The sequence below is a fragment of the Oncorhynchus nerka genome, linkage group LG26 (genome assembly GCF_034236695.1).
Source record: "Oncorhynchus nerka isolate Pitt River linkage group LG26, Oner_Uvic_2.0, whole genome shotgun sequence".
Taxonomy (NCBI): Eukaryota; Metazoa; Chordata; class Actinopteri; order Salmoniformes; family Salmonidae; genus Oncorhynchus; species Oncorhynchus nerka.
Window position 1 is genome coordinate 1,772,027 of NC_088421.1, and position 20,569 is coordinate 1,792,595.

At 40.2% G+C, this 20,569-nt stretch overlaps 1 protein-coding gene across 4 annotated transcripts in view; it reads right to left on the reverse strand.

The window, feature by feature from the left end:
* The window catches only part of LOC115109977 (uncharacterized), an 88,439-nt gene that overhangs the window by 16,013 nt on the left and 51,857 nt on the right, over positions 1 to 20,569 (reverse strand). For 3 of the 4 annotated variants that reach the window (XM_029635260.2, XM_029635261.2, XM_029635259.2), the window contains 2 exons: positions 7,531 to 7,632; positions 7,207 to 7,293 (listed from right to left, as the gene is read on the reverse strand). In XM_029635260.2, the coding sequence (XP_029491120.2) occupies positions 7,207 to 7,293; positions 7,531 to 7,632 (189 nt within the window). Of the gene's footprint in view, positions 1 to 1,128; positions 2,562 to 7,206; positions 7,294 to 7,530; positions 7,633 to 20,569 lie in introns of those variants that run through there. The other variant, XM_029635262.2, reaches the window with a different exon arrangement.

The window sequence follows — 20,569 nt, forward strand, 5'->3', positions numbered from 1 at the left end:
GAAGAAGAGACAAAGAAACATGAGCAATGGACAGTAGACCGGTGGAAATCTGTCCTTTGGTCTGATGAGTCCAAATATTTTGGTTTCAACAGCCATGCCTTAGGTGAATGGATGACCTCCGCATGTATGGTTCCCACCGTGATGCATGGAGGAGGAGATGTGAGGGTGCTTTGCTGGATTCAAGGTTTATTTAGAATTCTAGGCACACCACAGCATCCCATCTATCATTTGATTTTCAACAGGACAATGACCCAACACACCTCCAGGCTGTGTAAGGGCTATTTGACCAAGAAGGAGAGTAATGGAATGCTGCATCAGATGACCTGGCCTACACAATCATGGTTGAGATGGTTTGGGATGAGTTGTATCGCAGAGTGAAGGAAAAGGGGAATGGGATACCTAGTCAGTTGTACAACTGAACGCATTGAACTGAAATGTGTTATTTCATAGTTTTGATGTCTTCACTATTATTCTACAATGTATAAAATAGTCAAAATAAAGAAAAACCCTTGAATGAGTAGGTGTGTCCAAACTTTTGATTGGTAATGCATTTTTAATAAATACCAACAATTTCTAAAAACCTTCTTTTGCTTTATCATTATGGGGTATTGTGTGTAGATTGATAAGAGGAAAAAACAATTGAATAAATTCTAGAATAAGGCTGTAACGTAACAAAATGTGAAAAAACTCAATGGGTCTGAATACTTTCTGAAGACACTGTAGCTGTGCAGCAACCCTCCCCATCCAACCTGACAGAGCTTGAGAAGATCTGCAGAAAAGAATGGGCGAAACTCCCTAAATACAACTGCGCCAAGATTGAAGCATCATACCCAAGAAAACTTGAGGCTGTAATCACTTCCAAAGGTGCTTCAACAAAGTACATTACTGTGTAAAGGGTCTGAATACTTATGTAAATGTCATATTTCAGTTTTTTTTTAATATATATATTTGCAAAAAATTCTAAGAGCATGTTTTTGCCTTGTCATTATGGGGTACTGTGTTTAGATTGATGATTATGTTTTTATCCGTTTTAGAATAAGACTGTAACGTAACAAAATTTGGAAAAGGTCAAGGGGTCTGAATACTTTCCGTATTCACACTTGATCTCACACGCCCATCTAGAAGAGGAGAGGTAGGCTACTGAAGATGAAGCAGCGAATTTTGAGTGTGTGTAAATAGTACGACAAATATGTTTTTAATAGGTAGGCCTAGGCATACAAAGCAGAAAGATGACCATTTCCAATTAATCTGCAAGACAACATAAACATTTTAATTACAAAATCATCAGATTCAAAAATCAAGTTAAACAAAATGATTGCACACAGAGTGAGTCTATACAACTTATTATGTGACTTGTTAAGCACATTTCTACTCTTAAAACTTATTTAGGCTTGCCATAACAAAAGTTTGGAATACATATTGACTCAAGACATTTCAGCTTTTCATTTTTTATAAGTTTGGAAAAAAATTCTAATGACATAATTCCACTTTGACATTATAGGGGTATTGTATATAAACCAGTGACAAAAATCACAATTTAATCCATTTTAAATTAAGGCTGTAATACAACAAACTTTGGAAAAAGGGGTGTAAATACTTTCTGAAGGCACTATACATTCGAACAAAGAACACCGTGGTTAGAGCGTTGGACTAGTAACCGGAAGGTTGCAAGTTCAAACCACCGAGCTGACAAGGTACAAATCTGTCATTCTGCCCCTGAACAGGCAGTTAACCCACTGTTCCTAGGCCGTCATTGAAAATAAGAATTTGTTCTTAAGTGACTTGCCTTGTTAAATAAAGTTACAAATAAAAAATAGAATTTAAAAAAACGTCACAAATAGTGTGTCCCCATTTAATGAGTACGGTGACAAATAGCAAAGGTGCCTGGGGCCGGATTTGAAGTATCTAAATATAGTGTAACCTACCAATCAATGTATATTAAGTGCTATGAAGGGCACAATCTTACAATGTTGCAGTACAGAAATTAAAGCTTTATGATATATGCCAAAAGCCTGGGCCTCTGATGAAGACTGTAGAACTGTCATAAACACCTGCTTCACTATTCCCCCTTTTCTCTAGGAGCATTTGTGTGCCCAGGCCCCATAGGCATATCGAAAGGGTCCCTCCCTGGTCACCAATGTAGCTGACCGATGTAAAGAGAGAGAAGTGCCTTAACAGAATGCAATCTAAAGCTTGTGTGGTCCAAAGACGGGAACTCTAACACCTATGGCAAAAGAATGGGCTCTTGACGGAGACCATATAATTCTCCCCGCTGAATGTTACAATAGTAGCAATAGTCACCTGTTAAACTGATTCTACATTCAATTTAGACTTTAAGTCTAAATTAGTTGGTGTTCTTCAACCCAAAAGGCACTCGACTGTGTAAAACAAAATCCACAAAGGAAATACATCAGGCAAATGCATATGTGGACCCAATGTCTAAGTAGTGACGGCAGGGCTAGTTCAAACTGTAGTAGGATGGTTCTCCTCACAGGTGAGTAAATCAGCCCAGGCTTGGTGAATAGCACTTGGTTGATCTCTGGGAGCAGGACACTGGAGAGCTGAATAGAGACAAAAGTGAGAGACAAGAATGAATAAAATAATTCATCACGGCTAAGGAATGTAGTTTATGATTTTAAAGGTTTTTGTAGTCTTGAATTATTACTTAGAATAAACTAGGGCTGACCCCATTTAGTCAACTAGTTTAGTTCAACTGGTCAATTGTTTGGTCGATAGGCTGTTGATCGACCAAGATTATTTTAGCCGAGCAGCTGCAAATAGATTTTTCTATTTAATGGCACACACCTTTCTGATTCAGTCTGTCTCAGTGAACTAATCCATCGTGGAAGCCGCAGGGATGGCACGGTCCAAGAAGAAGGGGAGTGTGGATAAAATGCACAAGGCACGTCTCTCTCCAGAATGCGCTCTCGCCCGCCATTTTGAACACATTCATTGTTTCATAACTTCATTGTGTGAATTGTTTGCCATTTGATTGTTAGATTCTATCAATTCCCCATTACATACACTGAGTATATAAAACATTAGAAACACCTGCTCTTTCAAAGACATAGACTGTCCAGGTGAATCCAAATGAAAGCTATGATCACTTGTTGAATCTACTTCAATCAGTGTTGATGAAGGGGAGGAGACAGGCTTCGGGATCGGTACCCCTTCCACGGGACGGTTGAGCTAACGTAGGCTAATGCGATTAGCATGAGGTTGTAAGTAACAATAACATTTTCCAGGATATAGACATATCTGCACTGTCCAATTTATAGTAGCTATTACAGTGATATAATACCATGCTATTGTTTGAGAGTGCACAGTTTTGAACATGAAAAGTTATTAATAAACAAATTAGGCACATTTGGGCAGTCTTGATACAACATTTTGAACAGTAATGCAATGGTTCATTGGATCAGTCTAAAACTTTGCACACACACTGCTGCCATCTAGTGGCCAAAATTTAAATTGCAGCTGGGCTGGAATAATACATTATGGCCTTTCTCTTGTATTTCAAAGATGATGGTACAAAAACAAAAAACTAGAACAGTTGTTTTTTCTTTGTATTATCTTTTACCAGATCTATTGTGTTATATTCTCCTACATTCCTTTCACATTTCCACAAACCTCAAATAGTTTCCTTTCAAATGGAACTAAGAATATGCATACCCTTGCTTCAGGGCCTGAGTTACAGCCAGTTAGATTTGGGAATGTTATTTTAGGCGAAAAAAAATAAAAAAAACAGGGTGGATCCTTTTAAAGAATAATTTTTAAGCCTTGAGACAATTGAGACATGGATTGTGTATGTGTACCATTCAGTGGGTGAATGGACAAGACAAAAGATTTAAGTGCCTTTCAAAGGGGTATGGTAGGTGCCAGGCGCACCGGTTTGTGTCAAGAACTGCAACGATGCTGGGTTTTTCCACAATCAACAGTTTCCTGTGTGTATCAAGAATGGTCCAACACTCAAAGGAAATCCAGCCAACTTTACAATTGTGGGAAGTATTGGAGTGACACCTTGCTCCGACAAATTGAGGCTGTTCTGAGGGCAAAGAGGGCAATACTATGTATATGGTAAAATACACCGTTTAACATTTCGACTAATCGATTGGTCGGAAGAACAGACTACTCTCAGTTGACCAAGATACTTTTTTGTCGTGGACAGCCCTAGAATAAACTGATAGCTAAAACGCTCCTTGTCCCAGAATAACATGCTAGCTAGTGATAAAGCTATCTGCTCCTGCTAGCTAACAACATATCTACTTGTTGTAACTGGCTAACTAGCAAGCTAGCTACATTAACAAGGTTGCTGCATTCTCAGTTGGGACTCTATTTACAGCTTGCATTGATGATATCACATTTCTAACTAGTTAGATTACAGATAAATAAAAAATACTTTACCTGATAGCAACTTGTCGGACAGAACTCACCAGCTGTCTACTACCTTAGATGCGGATAATGTGATTGGCATACATGATCAGCAGAGATAGTACCATGTATAAGACACAAGTTTTGATTGGTTTACAGATTAGTACCCAGTGGCGTTTGCCTGTCCAGCTAGCAAACATAAAAGTATTTAGAAGAATACTTAATTTTTTTTGACACTGCCAACAAACGGAAATGTGTTCAGAAGAATATAAATATATAATATATAAAAACCAGCACCTCTCTGGACAAGATCAATCATCTCAAAAACCAAAGCAAATAGCTTTCTATGGTCCACCACCTAGAGTGGATCCAGTCAATTTGAAACTGATTGTGCCACAGACAAACCGTTAGTGTGCGGCTCAGGCCCAGTCAATGCGACAACGAGAGCCTTCTTTTTGTTGACCAATAAGTAGACTAAAACATTAGAATGCAATTTTGTGTGGGCCCAATTGAAAATGTCCAGGGGAAAACTATTGTGAAACACTATCATTTCACTATTACTTTAGATACAGTGGGGCAAAAAAGTATTTAGTCAGCCACCAATTGTGCAAGTTCTTCCACTTAAAAAGATGAGAGAGGCCTGTAATTTTCATCATAGGTACACTTCAACTATGACAGACAAAATGAGAAGAAAAAAATCCAGAAAATCACATTGTAGGATTTTTAATTAATTTATTTGCAAATTATGGTGGAAAATAAGTATTTGGTCACCTACAAACAAGCAAGATTTCTGGCTCTCACAGACCTGTAACTTCTTCTTTAAGAGGCTCCTCTGTCCTCCACTCATTACCTGTATACCTGTTTGAACTTGTTATCAGTATAAAAGACACCTGTCCACAACCTCAAACAGTCACACTTCAAACTCCACTATGGCCAAGACTAAAGAGCTGTCAAAGGACACCAGAAACAAAATTGTAGACCTGCACCAGGCTGGGAAGACTGAATCTGCAATAGGTAAGCAGCTTGGTTTGAAGAAATCAACTGTGGGAGAAATTAGACCACTGATAATCTCCCTCGATCTGGGGCTCCACGCAAGGTCTCACCCCGTGGGGTCAAAATGATCACAAGAACGGTGAGCAAAAATCCCAGAACCACACGGGGGGACCTAGTGAATGACCTGCAGAGAGCTGGGACCAAAGTAACAAAGCCTACCATCAGTAACACACTACGCCGCTAGGGACTCAAATCCTGCAGTGCCAGACGTGTGCCCCTGCTTAAGCCAGTACATGTCCAGGCCCGTCTGAGGTTTGCTAGAGAGCATTTGGATGACCCAGAAGAAGATTGGGAGAATGTCATATGGTCAGATGAAACCAAAATATAACTTTTTGGTAAAAACTCAACTCGTCGTGTTTGGAGGACAAAGAATGCTGAGTTGCATCCAAAGAACACCATACCTACTGTGAAGCATGGGGGTGGAAACATCATGCTTTGGGGCTGTTTTTCTGTAAAGGGACCAGGACGACTGATCCGTGTAAAGGAATGAATGAATGGGGCCATGTATCGTGAGATTTTGAGTGAAAACCTCCTTCCATCAGCAAGGGCATTGAAGATGAAACGTGGCTGGGTCTTTCAGCATGACAATGATCCCAAACACACCACCCGGGCAACGAAGGAGTGGCTTCGTAAGAAGCATTTCAAGGTCCTGGAGATCTGCATGGAGGAATGGGCCAAAATACCAGCAACAGTGTGTGAAAACCTTGTGAAGACTTACAGAAAACGTTTGACCTCTGTCACTGCCAACAAAGGATATATAACAAAGTATTGAGATTGTTATTGACCAAATATTGTTATTGACCAAATACTTATTTTCCACCATAATTTGCAAATAAATTCATTACAAATCCTACAATGTGATTTTCTGGATTTTTTTTTCTCATTTTGTCTGTCATAGTTGAAGTGTACCTATGATGAAAATTACAGGCCTCTCTCATCTTTTTAAGTGGGAGAACTTGCACAATTGGTGGCTGACCAAATACTTTTTTGCCCCACTGTATATTGAAGACATTTTCTGAAATTACAATGCAAAAATATTACATGTTGCTCCTATTTCAAATATCTGGATGTCCGACAAAGATGTATGATACTATATGAATAGGAAAATTATTTCAATTCCCATCCCTCCTTGAAACACATATACATTGGCCGGATCTGAATACCCATACTAGCCTACTACATACTTAAACTGCATACTAATTTCAGCGTTTGATCTAGAATAATTCACTCAGCTTTTCCGACTCAGCTGTTTGACAACACCTGCTAATCAGATAAATTGATGGGCTGTACCAAAATTAACAAATGGTGGGAGTCAACGTAATCACGCATTAGATTATGCATCCGGAGTACTATTTTCGAAATTCCACATACTATAAAACGACTATTTAGTACGCTCTTATGGGTATTCGGACATAGTCATTGTTAATTTTCCATTGAAAAAAATGTAAAAAGCATCTGCTAGAGGGCATTGATGTAGAGGGCAGATCATTGGAGGTGGTCGGCATTTACCTCTCCTCTCCTATTTGGGCGTGCGAGATTAAGTGCCCAGGCCTAGTATATGTGCAGTCTCAATGAAATAGAGTAGGCTGCCTATGGAAGTTATCTTTCAAAGGAAACCACATATGATTTGACTGTAGTTTACTACAGTGTCTGTAAATGAATGTTGTTAATGGAAAGAAGTGGGGGGGGGGGGGGGCTCGACCAACATGAGTCGAGGTACAATCAAAAGATTGGATCATTTCTCTGAGTATTTTCTAAATGCTAGGAGGTGAATGCATGTACCCTGTGAACAGCTTTCAGTTCCTCCTTCAGAGAGTTGGTCTCCTGTTTGAGGCACTGCAGCTCCGTGTCCCTGACCCGTAGGATCACCTGCAGCACAACACAACAAATGGAGGTTAAAAAAGACATAAGGGTTAAGGTAATTTGTCAATGGAGGTTTAATAATAATAATAATAAAATGTACCCTTTGGAGTGCCGTCCATATAATTATTTATGGATACAATTTTGGAGGATCCAGCACGTATCTACTTTTGAATAATCCGCAAATGATGTAGTATGAATAGACTGAGCGAATGTGTAGTATGAATCCTGCTATAATGTGAGTACCTCCAGTTCGTAGAGGTCTTTCCCCTGTAAGGCAGTGGCCGGTACCTCGCTAAGAAGGGAGTGCTTGCAAGAGATCTCCTCGGTCAGCCTCTGAGTCAGCTCCTGAGGAGAGGGGGATGAGTGTCAGACAACAACATCAAAGAAGCTTCCCTTTTGCCAACCATCCATGTTGAGTCTATGAAAATGTTGGTGTCCTACTACATTCTTTTCAATAATTTCCCTCGAGATCATTTACATTTTTTATTTATTAGCCTTTATTTAAAACAGAGGAAACAAACGGAGACAGAGTATATTTGACAGTTGTGCCCTATGATACAACAATAAAAACAACACAGCAATTAATACGAATTTAAAACCAAACAAAATTATAACATGTAAAAAGTACAAGATGGAGATTTAAAATGATTAAAATAAATATTCTTCTATAAGATAAACACACATTGCAAAAAGCAATCACAATTTAGAATAACATGCTCATGTAATGTGCATTTAAACTGTATTACAAGCACCAAAACATCTAACTGAAGTTCTTTCTGCAATTCATTCAATGAGTGTGGAGCATGATATTCAAATGCCGTTTTGCCTAACTCAGAGTGAATACTATATCTTTCAGATTCTGTACACTTTATTTAATACTTTAGACAAATGTAATTTCAATTTAGCGTCATCTCCTCCCAGGATTTACTGTGTGTCAATCACTGAGGTAAATATTTAACTGGAGACAGCATTGGACTAGTAACCGGAAGGTTGCAAGTTCAAACCCCCGAGCTGACAAGGTACAAATCTGCCGTTCTGCCCCTGAACCGGTAGTTAACCCACTGTTCCCAGGCCGTCATTGAAAATAAGAATGTGTTCTTAACTGACTTGCCTGGATAAATAAAGGTAAAATTTTAAAAAAATAAAAAATTAGAAGATGGCTAATCTCATTACCAGACACTTTCTGGCAAATTTGCAGAAGTGCTGGTGGACCATTATATCAAACATGGCCTGAAAGTTAAACTAAATAATTAGGATTTCCATCATCCTAGTCGAAGTGTAGATTACATCTGACATTCCAGTGTTCAAACTTGTAAACAAGGCTCCATGGGATTTCTCTTAATGCGACTCCATGCAGCGAATGGCAATGTCTGCTTTACTGTGGGTATAATGCGAGTAGCCACTTGTGGATTTGACAGCTCTAACACAGTTCCACCTCTGACATGGCCAAAACGACGGTTAGAGCGTATCTGATTGAATAGAGTTCTTAAAGGGGAACAATGGCAAATTTCAGGAAATTTCTAAAAGTACCTAAACCTCTCTGACTCAGTGTTGGACTGTCTGTCACAGTGCGCATCTCTCTCACACAGGGAGAGCGAGGTAGAGCTAGGACACAGGGTTATGCGCCCCTCCTCCTCACTGCAGCGCTACTATGCGCTAGCTATAACTTTGTGGAATAACACGGATCACAGGTTCACAATTGTACCTTTTATAAAATCTCTGCCAAGCAGGAAAAAAAAATCTGCCTGTGGGCTTACAGCACATGCAACAACACACACACAAGGGAACTCCTCATAAACACTACACCTGTCTGTAACCAGCAGTTTTCAAAACGCAGACATCACCCCTTTTACTATATTGTCAGAAGCATCAGGATAACATGTCTACAGGGGGAGCAGCAGCAAGTTTCTTCCCTGCCCCCTAATTTTGGCAATGCATGAAATAGCCTAGTATATCAAATTCTGGCCCAAAATGATCAGACTACACCAAGTTTGACAACAAAACCAAAGGAGATACAATAAGTATAATATTTCATCAAGTCAACCTAAAGTATCATTGTGATTGAGTCCATTATACAATTGGCATTATCTAATGCAAAGAAAACAGAGAGCATGTAAAAATATATATATTTTACAGGAAGTAAACATGGGATAACTATGAAATATGAAGGTCTGTATAGTGACGATGTAGAGTGAAGGTGTCTCTGTTTTCATCCCTCTCTGTACCTTGGTGCAGTGGAACAATTATTCATTCTGGATAGCTGAACTCCTGTTAATAGTGAAAGGACACACATGTCTATGGGACAGTTTTCCAACCATAAAACAATCACAGTGGGCTGAGGTTTTCTAATCAGGTCACATAGTTTTAAAAATCTTTAGACCCTCGGGGGGGATGAATAGAAACACAGAGACAACAACCGCAGTTGGACAATATAAAAAAAGGGCTGATCTTGCTGTATGCAGGGTTGCATCGTTTAGTATGCACTTGTAATTAAAAAGTTATTCAGTCTGTCATCACTATGTTGATAGATTAGTTTCAGTCAATCATTTCGGATGAAAGGTCTAGGTAACCTAGCCAGCTGACACTTGGCTATAAACCAAATTTGTTCAAATTCACAATTTGTCCTCTCACAAATAAATAGGCTTATATAGCGAAATACATTATATAATGTTTGTTTCCTCTGGCCAGAGGGGACAGGGCACATTTGTACTTATTATGGATCCCCAACCACATATCTACATTACTAAATCCATGTGTATGTATAGTGCGTATGATATGTGTGTGTGTGTGTGTGTGTGTGTGTGTGTGTGTGTGTGTGTGTGCGTGTGTGTGCGTGTGTGTGCGTGTGTGTATGCATGTGTCTGTGCCAATGTTTGTGTTGCTTCACAGATCCTGCTGTTCCATAAGGTGTTTTTTTTAATCTGTTCTTTAAATCTAATTTTACTGCTTGGGTCAGTTACTTCATGTGGAATAGAGTACCATGTAGTCATGGCTCTATGTAGTACTGTGTGCCTCCCATAGTCTGTTCTGGACTTGGGGACTGTGAAGAGACCTCTTGTGGCATGTATTGTGGGGTATGCATGGGTATCCGAGCTGTGTGCCAGTAGTTTAGACAGACAGCTTGGTGCATTCAACATGTCAATACCTCTCATAAATAAAAGTAGAGATGAAGTCAATCTTTCCTCCACTTTCAGCAAGGAGAGATTGACAATATTAGCTCTCTGTGTACATACAAGGGCCAGCCGTGCTGACCTGTTCGGAGCCAATTGCAAAGTCCTTCTTTGTGGCACCTGACCACATGACTAAAAAAGTAGTCAAGGTGTGACAGAACTAGGGCCTGTAGGACCTGCCTTGTTGATAGTGTTGATCAGGCAGATCATTGCTTTATTATAGACAGATTTCTCCCCATCTTAGCTACTACTGCATCAATATGTTTTGACCATGACAGTTTACCATCTAGTGTTACTCCAAGTAGTTTAGTCATCTCAACCTGCTCAATTTCCAAAGGATTTATTACAAGGTTTAGTTTATGTTTAGGGTTTAGTGAGTGTTTTGTTCCAAATACAATGCTTTTAGTTTTAGAAATATTTTGGGCTAACTTATTCCTTGCCACCCACTCTGAAACTAATTGCAAATCTTGTGTGTTGCGGTCATTTCAGTCACTGTAGTAGCTGACGTGTATAGTGTTGAGTCATCCGCATACATAGAAACTCTGTCTTTACTAAAAGTATGTCGTAAGTAAAATAGAAAAAAGGGGCCTAAACAGCTACCCTGGGGAATTCCTGATTGTAACTGGATTACATTTGATAGGCTACCATTAAAGAACACTCTCTGTGTTCTGTTAGACAAGAACCTCTTTATCCACATTATAGCAGGGGGTGTAAAGCCATAACACATACGTTTTTCCAGCAGCAGACTATGATCAATAATGTAAAAAGCTGCACTGAAGTCTAACAAGACAGCCCCTGTAATCATTTTATCATCAACTTCTCTCAGCCAATCATCAGTCATTTGTGTAAGTGCTGTGCTTGTTGAGTGGCCTTTTGCCTTTTAATTTTCCATCTAGATTGTCAGACCCTGGTGGCTTGTCATTGTTTATCTTTTAAATTTCTTATTTACAATGATGGCCTAGGAACAGTGGGTTAACTGCCTTGTTCAGGGGCAGAACTACAGATTTTTACCATTGTCAGCACACGGATTTGATTTTGCAACCTTTCGGTTACTGGCCCAATACTCTACCCACTAGGCTACCTGCCGCATCGATAGACAAAAATAATTTTTTCACCTCTTCCACACTGACTTTACGGAATTCAAAACTACAATTCTTATCTTTCATAATTTGGTGCAATATACTTGGATGTGTAGTGTCAGTGTTTGTTGCTGGCATGTCATCCCTAAGTTCGCTTATCTTGCCAATGAAAAAGTCATTAAAGTAGTTTGCAATATCAGCGGGCTTTGTGATGAATGAGCCATCTGATTCAATAAATGAAGGAGTCGAGTTGGCTTTCATTCCCCAAAATGTTATTTATGGTGCCCCAAAACTTTTTTACTACCATTCTTTATATAATGTATCTTTGTTTCATAGTGTAGTTTATTTTTATTTAGTTTAGTCACATGATTTCTTAATTTGCAGCACGTTTGCCAATCAGTTGGGCTGCCAGACTTAATTGCCATACCTTTTACCTCCTCCCTCTCAACCATACACTTTTTAAATTCCTTCTCCTATCACAGCCATTAAACTCTGTAACTGTTTTAAAGTCACCATTGGTCCTCATGGTGAAATCCCTGAGCAGTTTCCTTCCTCTCCAGCAACTGAGTTAGGAAGGACGCATGTATCTTTGTAGTGACTGGGTGTATTGATACACCCTCCAAAGTGTAATTCATATCTTTACCATGCTCAAAGGGATATTCCATTTTTTTATATACCCATCAACCAATAGGTGCCCTTCTTTGCGAGGCATTGGAAAACCTTCCTGGTCTTTGTGGTTGAATCTGTGTTTGAAATGCACTGTTCGAATGAGGGACCTTACAGATAATTGTATGTGTGGAGTACAGAGATGAGAGAATATTTCAAAAATCATGTTAAACTGTTAAATTATTGCACACATAGTAAGTCAATGCAACGTATTATGTGACTTGTAAAGCAGATTTTTCTCCTGAACTTATTCAGGCTTGCTATAACAATTGGGTGGAATACTTATTGTCTCAAGACATTTCAGCTTTTTTAATACATTAATTTTTAATACATGCAATGTTTTTTTTAAACATAAAATCAAATCAAATGTTATTGGTCACATACACAGGGTTAGCAGATGTTAATGCGAGTGTAGCGAATTCCACTTTGAAATTATGGGGCATTGTGTAGGCCAGTGACACAAAATCTCAATGTAATCCATTTTAAATCAGGCTGTAACACAACCTGTGACAGCCTGTCTCCATTTAACTTTGTTTCAACTGACTGTGAACACATTGGACAATAGTGCAATATTGCCTACTTGGATTTACTCTTTTTTTTTTACTCTCCCAAGGCACGGTGTAGCACTTGCCAGCCTCCCGGCTTTCCACCAGCCTGTACTGGAAACCACATTCCCTCCAAGGTGCTTCTCTTCTGGCTATCATACAGGTAATATGACCAGTGTTGCATTGCTGTTTTGATGGGCCCCAGTATTTAATCGCATGAGTAAGTCACAGCTCTCTCCTTGCTGTTGTTAATTAAGCTGGTGAGTTTTCTGCCTTGGCTTATTATCTAACTTGTTAAGCACATTTTTACTCATAAACTTATTTAGGCTTTCTATAACAAAGGGGTTGATACTTAATTACAAAAAAGATTTTCAACTTTTAACTTTTAATTCATTCGTAAACATTTCGACTTTGACACTATGGGGTATTGTGTGTAGGCCAGTGACCAACAATCTCAATATAATCTATTTTAAGTTCAGGCTGTAACAACAAAAGGTGGGAAAAGTCCAGGGGTGTGAATATTTTCTGAAAGCACTGTGTATGACATCACAAATTTTAAAATTATACAAAACTGTAAATGATAGACAAACCTCGCACTGGTTGGTTTCAAATACTAGTGTTAGGTAAAATTACTCTTCACAAAAGCTTATATTCTGTTTTATCTGCAGATGCATATAACCTTGCCCTAAGAGATATCTGTAGACTCTAGACTTCATAGGGAAAACTGTCACCATATTAGATAAACAACTATTGGCTTTAGTAGCTAGATACTGAATACGAGAAATACATAAATAATGGCATAGATTCATCATAATACCGGTGGTTTCAGATACTACAGCTAACGTTAACTTACTATTCTGAATGGCTTCTCCTGTCTGACCTGCAGATGCATGACTGTAGGCCCAGCTACTTGATGTTGTGGCTGTAATTGCACATAGGCTACATGTAGAATGGCACCGGAGAGGATGGCTGACGTTTTACATGCGCCTAACCAACTGTGTTATTTGTTCGTTATTTGCGTTGTTTGTACCTTGTTTTTTATGTTCTTATTTTGTACATAATGCTGCTGCTACTGTCTCTTATGACTGAAAATAACGTCTGGGCATCAGAACAGCGATTACTCACCACAAACTAGGTGAAGCATTTCCCTTTAACGAGTCCGACGTGAAGGATATACTGCTTTCCCGGGAACAGGCCCAAATCCCCGTCATTTGCATGAAGAGATTCAGAGAAAAGGGGGGCGGAGGTCGGGCTCCCTTCTGAGAATTCATAGGTGAGTGAGTAAAACCCTACTGCCATCCGTTCTATTGGCAAACATGCAATCATTGGAAAATAAAATGTATGGCCTATGAGAAAGATTAAACTACTAACAGGACATAAAAAAATGTAATATCTTATGTTTCACAGACTCGTGGCTGAACGACAACATAAACATCATACAGCTGGCGGGTTTTACACTGTATCGGCAGAATAGAACAACAGCCTCTGGTAAGACAAGGGGTGGCCGTCTATGTATATTTGTAAACAAAAGCTGGTGCACGATATCTAAGGAAGTCTCAAGGTAGAGTATCTCATGATAAAATGTAGACCACACAATCTACCTAGAGAGTTTTCGTCTGTATTTTTTGTAGCTGTCTAAATTACCACCACAGACCGATGCTGGCACTAAGACCGCACTCAATGAGCTGTATACCGCCATAAGAAAACAGGAAAACGCTCATCCAGAGGCGGCGCTCCTAGTGGCTAGGGACTTTAATGCAGGGAAACTTAAATCTGTTTTACCAAATTTCCACCAGCATGTTAAATGTGCAACCAGAGGAAAAAAACTCTAGACCACCTTTACTTCACACACAGAGAGGTGTGCAAATCTCTCCCTCGCCCTCCATTTGACAAATCTGACCATAATTCTATCCTAAGTGCATCGATGACGTCGTCCCCACAGTGACTGTACGTACATATCTCAACCAGAAGCCATGGATTACAGGCAACATCCGCATCAAGCTAAAGGCTAGAGCTGTCGCTTTCAAGAAGTGGGAGACTAATCCGGACGCTTATAATAAATCCCGCTATGCCCTCAGATGAACCATCAAACAAGCAAAGTATCAAGGTAACCTGCCTAAATGATTACCGCCCCGTGGCACTCACGTCAGTAGCCATGAAGTGCTTTGAAAGGCTGGTCATGGCTCACATCAACAGCATCCTCCCGGTTACCCTAGACCCACTCCAATTCGTATACAGCCACAACAGATCCACAGCTGACGCAATCTCAGTCACACTCCACACTGCCCTTTCCCACCTGGACAAAAGGAACACCTATGTGAGAATGTTATTCCTTGACAGCTCAGCTTTCAACACCATAGTGCCCTCAAAGCTCATCAATAAGCTAAGGACCCTGGGAGTAAACACCTCCCTCTCTAACTGGATCCTGGATTTCCTGACAGGCCGCCCCCCAGGTGGTAAGGGTAGGTAACAACACATCCGCAACGTTGATCCTCAACATGGGGGCCCCTCAGGGGTGCGTGCTCTGTCCCCTCCTGTACTCCCTGTTCCCTCATGACTTTACGGCCAGGCCTGACTCCAACACCATCATTAAGTTTGCCGATGACACGAGGGGTAGGCCTAACAAGACTGACCTTCTCCCTATAGGCTGAAATCTGGCCATGTGGTACCAGGACAACAACCTCTCCCTCAACATGATCAAGACAAAGGAGATGATTGTGGACGACAGGAAAAGGAGAACCGAGCACGCCCCCATTCTCATCGATGGGGCTGTAGAGGAGCACGTTGAGAGCTTCAAGTTCCTTGGTGCCCGACAAACTAACATGGTCCAAGCACACCAAGACAGTCGTGAAGAGGGTACGACAAAACCTATTCCCTCTCAGGAGACTGAAAATATTTGGCATGGGTCCTCAGATCCTCAAAAGGTTCTACAGCTGCACCATTGACAGCATCCTGACTTGTTGCATCACTGCTCGGCCTCCGACCGTAAGACACTACAGAGGGTTGTGCGTACGGCCCAGTACATCTGTGGGGCCAAGCTTCCTGCCATCCAGGACCTCTATACCAGGCGGTGTCAGAGGAAGGCCCTAAAAATTGTCAAAGGCTCCAGCCACCCTAGTCATAGACTGTTCTCTCTGCTACCGCATGACAAGTGGTACTGGAGCACCAAGTCTAGGTCCAAGAGGCTTCTAAACAGATTCTACCCCAAGCCATAAAACTCCTGAACATCTAAGAAAATGGCTACCCAGACGTTTTACATTGTCCCCCTATCTTTTACACTGCTACAGTACTCTCTGTTATGATCTATGCATAGCCACTTTAATAACTCTGCCTACATGTAAATATTTCCTCAATTACCTCGACTAACCGATGCCCCCACACATCGACTCTGTACTGGTACTCCCTGTATATAACCTTGCAATTGTTATTTTACTGCTGCTCTTTAATTATTTGTTACTTTTAATTTCCTATTCTTATTTTTTAAACTGCATTGTTGGTTATGGCTTGTAAGTAAGCATTTCACTGTAAGGTGAAATTATAATACCTGTTATATTCAGAGCATGTGACAAATACATTTTTATTTGATGTGATTTAATGCATGTCCATTGAATCAGAACGACAGCTGGTTAGCTAGCTAGGTGTACACCTTCTCATTGAACATCTCATTCCATATTCATGGGCATTAAAGGTCCCCCCTTTGCTGCTAAAACAGCCTCCACTCTTCTGGGAAGGCTTTCCACTAGATGTTGCAACATTGCTGCTGGGACTTGCTTCCATTCAGCCACAAGAGCATTAGTGAAGTTTTGCACTGATGTTGGGCGTTTAGGCCTGACTCGCAGTTGGCGTTCCAATTCATCCCAAAGGTGTTCGATGGGGTTGAGGTCAGGGCTATGTGCAGGCCAGTCAAGTTCTTCCACACCGATCTCGACAAATTATTTCTGTATGGATCTCGTTTTGTGCACGGGGGCATTGTCATGCTGAAACAGGAACGGGCCTTCCCCAAACTGTTGCCACAAAGTTGGAAGCACAGAATTGTCTAGAATGTAATTGTATGCTGTAATACTAATTAGCTAGCTAGCTAATGAACCGATTTTAGCTGTCTGGCAGCTAACATGTTCTTGATGTGTTCAATAACTTTAGCTAAATAGTAATTACATATTACAGCTAACATCACATTTTGATAACATGCACCAAGTGTAGAACAACTTTGCGACAGACGAGTAGGTAGCTAGTTTCCTGCGTCACATCTGGACATGTGGCGGACTGACTAATCGGATTGCAGAAGTGCTGACAAAAGTGGGAATAGCTAGGATCTATTGTCCATCCGATCAGAGATACTGTGCTCACAACATCTATCTCCTAAATAGCGTCGTTGGTGTATTTTTTTCAAATCTTTGAACAAATTGCGCAATATATGCCGTTTTTACCAGGTGCGACTCATCAAACAGACTATAACAAGAATGTAGCCAACTGTCAACAACCTTTTAGATAAGAAAATATCTGCTTACCATTCTTGTCATGTCAACCATCCATCTAAATAAAATAATTCCATGTGCCCTCCTTTTGTCTTTATATGTGTCTTCACACATAGCTTAGTCCATGAAATGGGGGTAATCCCAGGCCCGGTTTCCTAATGGGAATTGAAACTTGTGCAACTTCAGTTTAAGTTTTATGTCCATATATATAAATTGCAAAAAAGTTCAAATGATTGAGTGACAGGTTAGTGCAAAATATGTTTTTGCTGCGGTGTGTTTAAGGGGGCTATGGAAAGCCACTGAGGCGGTTATTTATGACTCCTTTGGGTTGTCATAAAAAGCAAAAAAGAAAAGGCTAAGTGAACAACGTGATATGACTCCGCCTGTAATATTTGCCACTGCCACGATGGATATCAGAAATGGGCTTCGCCAAAGTAACCAAACAAAGCGAAAATAAAGGGAGACAACTGGCTACTGTGTCAGTGGTTGTTAAATGGTACGACAGCATTGTGACATTCCTCTCTGACATCGAATGCACGCAATCGTGCAAAAAAGAAGTAAGACTCAAGGCTACAGGGATACTGAAGGCGGTGACTGACCCCGGCTTTAAGTTTACAGCCACCATAGTGCACAGAATCCTCAAGTCTTCTCGATTCTGTAAACAAATGACTCCAGGCAAAAGCAACAGATCTTTACACTGGAGTCAAAGTGGTCCACAGTGAGTTGAGAAGCTGAGGTGTGACAATGAGTTCGAAGTAATTTAGCCAATGTTTAATGCAAGCGACGCACCACCAGCTCCAAACAAATGATGACATTATGTCAGTACAAATCTCTAGCAATACGTGGTGGACAGGTCAGCAAGACAGATGAGAAGAGACTGAGTGTAAAAGACTGTTCTTGGATGCTGTCATTAGTGAAGTGTCAGGACAATTTTTTATTTTACCTGTATTTAACTAGGCAAGTCAGTTAAGAACAAATTCTTATTTTCAATGACGGCCTAGGAACAGTGGGTTAACTGCCTGTTCAGGGGCAGAATGACAGATTTGTATCTTGTCAGCTCTGGGATTTGAACTTGCAACCATCCAGTTCCTAGTTCAACACTCTAACCACTAGGCTACCCTGCCGCCCCAGTGGAATTCAGCTAACTCAAACAGCCAAGTGGTGGAGACCCTGTGTGCCCTTGACCCAGAGAGCCGTGACTTTCTAGATGTGAAAATGGTGAAACATTTGGTGGTGTTGAGTTCTGAGAATATGAAATGTTACTTACTCATGTCACTGATGAGGTTGAGGGTCTTCACCAATAGTTGAAGGTTACATAGTGGGTGCAACTAAGCTTGGAATGTGTTGAGTGCAGGGAAGTGATTACATGTGGCAGGCATTGATAAGGGGAGACGGGTGGAGATCTTAGAAACTAACAATGTCACTGAGGGAGAGAGGGTAATATATAACGTTTACATTATGTTAGGATATGTTATTGTTAGCCATCAGGGATCCTCTGGGAGAAGAGACAGTCTGGTATCAATAACCATGACAGCCTTGAGTTGGGGAGGAGTGAGCACGTTGGGGTAGAGGTCAGGTCAGATGTGAGGAAGAACATGTATAACTAACGTTCTGTCTAGCAACAGGGATACATTGGCTGTTCGGTTGTGGAGGAGGAGACAGCCTAGGAGAAAGTGCTAAATATCAGTGCTTCTGTGAAATGTTTTTTTTTTGTCTGAATTGCAGCTGTAACGACCCTTTGGGAAGAATTAAACTTGGTTAAGCTTCTCTAGTGTCCGTGAGTTATTCAATCTGAAAAATAAGAACGTAACAGTGGAAACTGAGTTTAGTTTTTTGCACACTGAAATCGCCCCACTCCTGGTCAAATGAGGACAAATGGACCCCACTTGATATCCTGAAACGATTCTCTGGGCCTCTCTCCACTATGCTGACCGTGCTTACTGCACTGACACGTGGATGACCGTTGGGGAGTCCACAGCTACATGCGAGAACTAATTTTACACTTTGACAAACGTGTTCAGTCAGAACAGAAGAAGCATGCTATACCCGAGGAAAGCTCATCTAATCAAACTGGCATTTGAGAGGGATCTTACAAGAATATTTCGGAGAGAATGGAATAATCAATGTTTCATGAGCTGAAATAAAAAATCCTAGAATGTTGTGCACAAATGTGTTTACATCCCTGTTAGTGAGTATTTCTCATTTACCAAGATAATCCATCCACATGACAGGTGTGGCATATCAAGAAGCTGATTAAACAGAATGATCCTTACACAGGTGAACCTTCTGCTGGTTACAATAAAAGTTCAATCTAAAATGTGCAGTTGTGTCACACAATAAAATGCTCAAATTTTGAGGGAGCACGCAAATGGCATGCTGACTGCAGGAATATCCACCAGAGCCGTTGCCAGATAATTTAATGTTAATTTATCAACCATACTGTTAATGTAACTATCCTAAATGTAGATTGTGTCCTGCCTTTATCAATCTGATATTTAGTTTACTGTTAATGTAACTATCCTAAATGTAGCTTTTGTCCTGCCTTTATCAATCTGATATTTAGTTTACTGTTAATGTAACTATCCTAAATGTAGATTGTGTCCTGCCTTTATCAATCTGATATTTAGTTTACTGTTAATGTAACTATCCTAAATGTAGATTGTGTCCTGCCTTTATCAATCTGATATTTAGTTTACTGTTAATGTAACTATCCTAAATGTAGATTGTGTCCTGCCTTTATCAATCTGATATGTAGTTTACTGTTAATGTAACTATCCTAAATGTAGATTGTGTCCTGCCTTTATCAATCTGATATTTAGTTTACTAGGCCTACCTGGTATCGCTGTTTTGTTCTGTTCCTATTCATTTGTTCGCATTCACAGTTGTGTCGTTATTCTAAGACAAACTGATATTCAGTGTTTTTGTTTGCATTCATGAATAGCTAGGCTACTACTTTCTGCATTTAGTTTTAATTATTTTGGTAAGACAGGTGTGTGTATGGCTGCATTCACAAAGGCTGTTTGTTATGGGGGAATTCACCTATCTTCATTACCAAAACAGCATTGCTTTACTGCGTAGGGCGCGGTTTATTGTGCTGATACAGTGCAGCGGATATAGGCTACAGATTTTGCCCAGCCTGTCCCTTCAAAAGCACTCAATCAATGGTCTCGGAGTCTCTGCATTTGAACTTTATGTTTATTGTGGTATAGCGTGATAGTATAGCGTGAAATAAGCATAATTCAATACACAGTGCCTTCGGAAAGTATTCAGATCCCTTGACTTTTTCCACATTTTAGTAGGTTACAGCCTTATTCTAAAATTGAATTAAATAGGACATTTCCATAAGT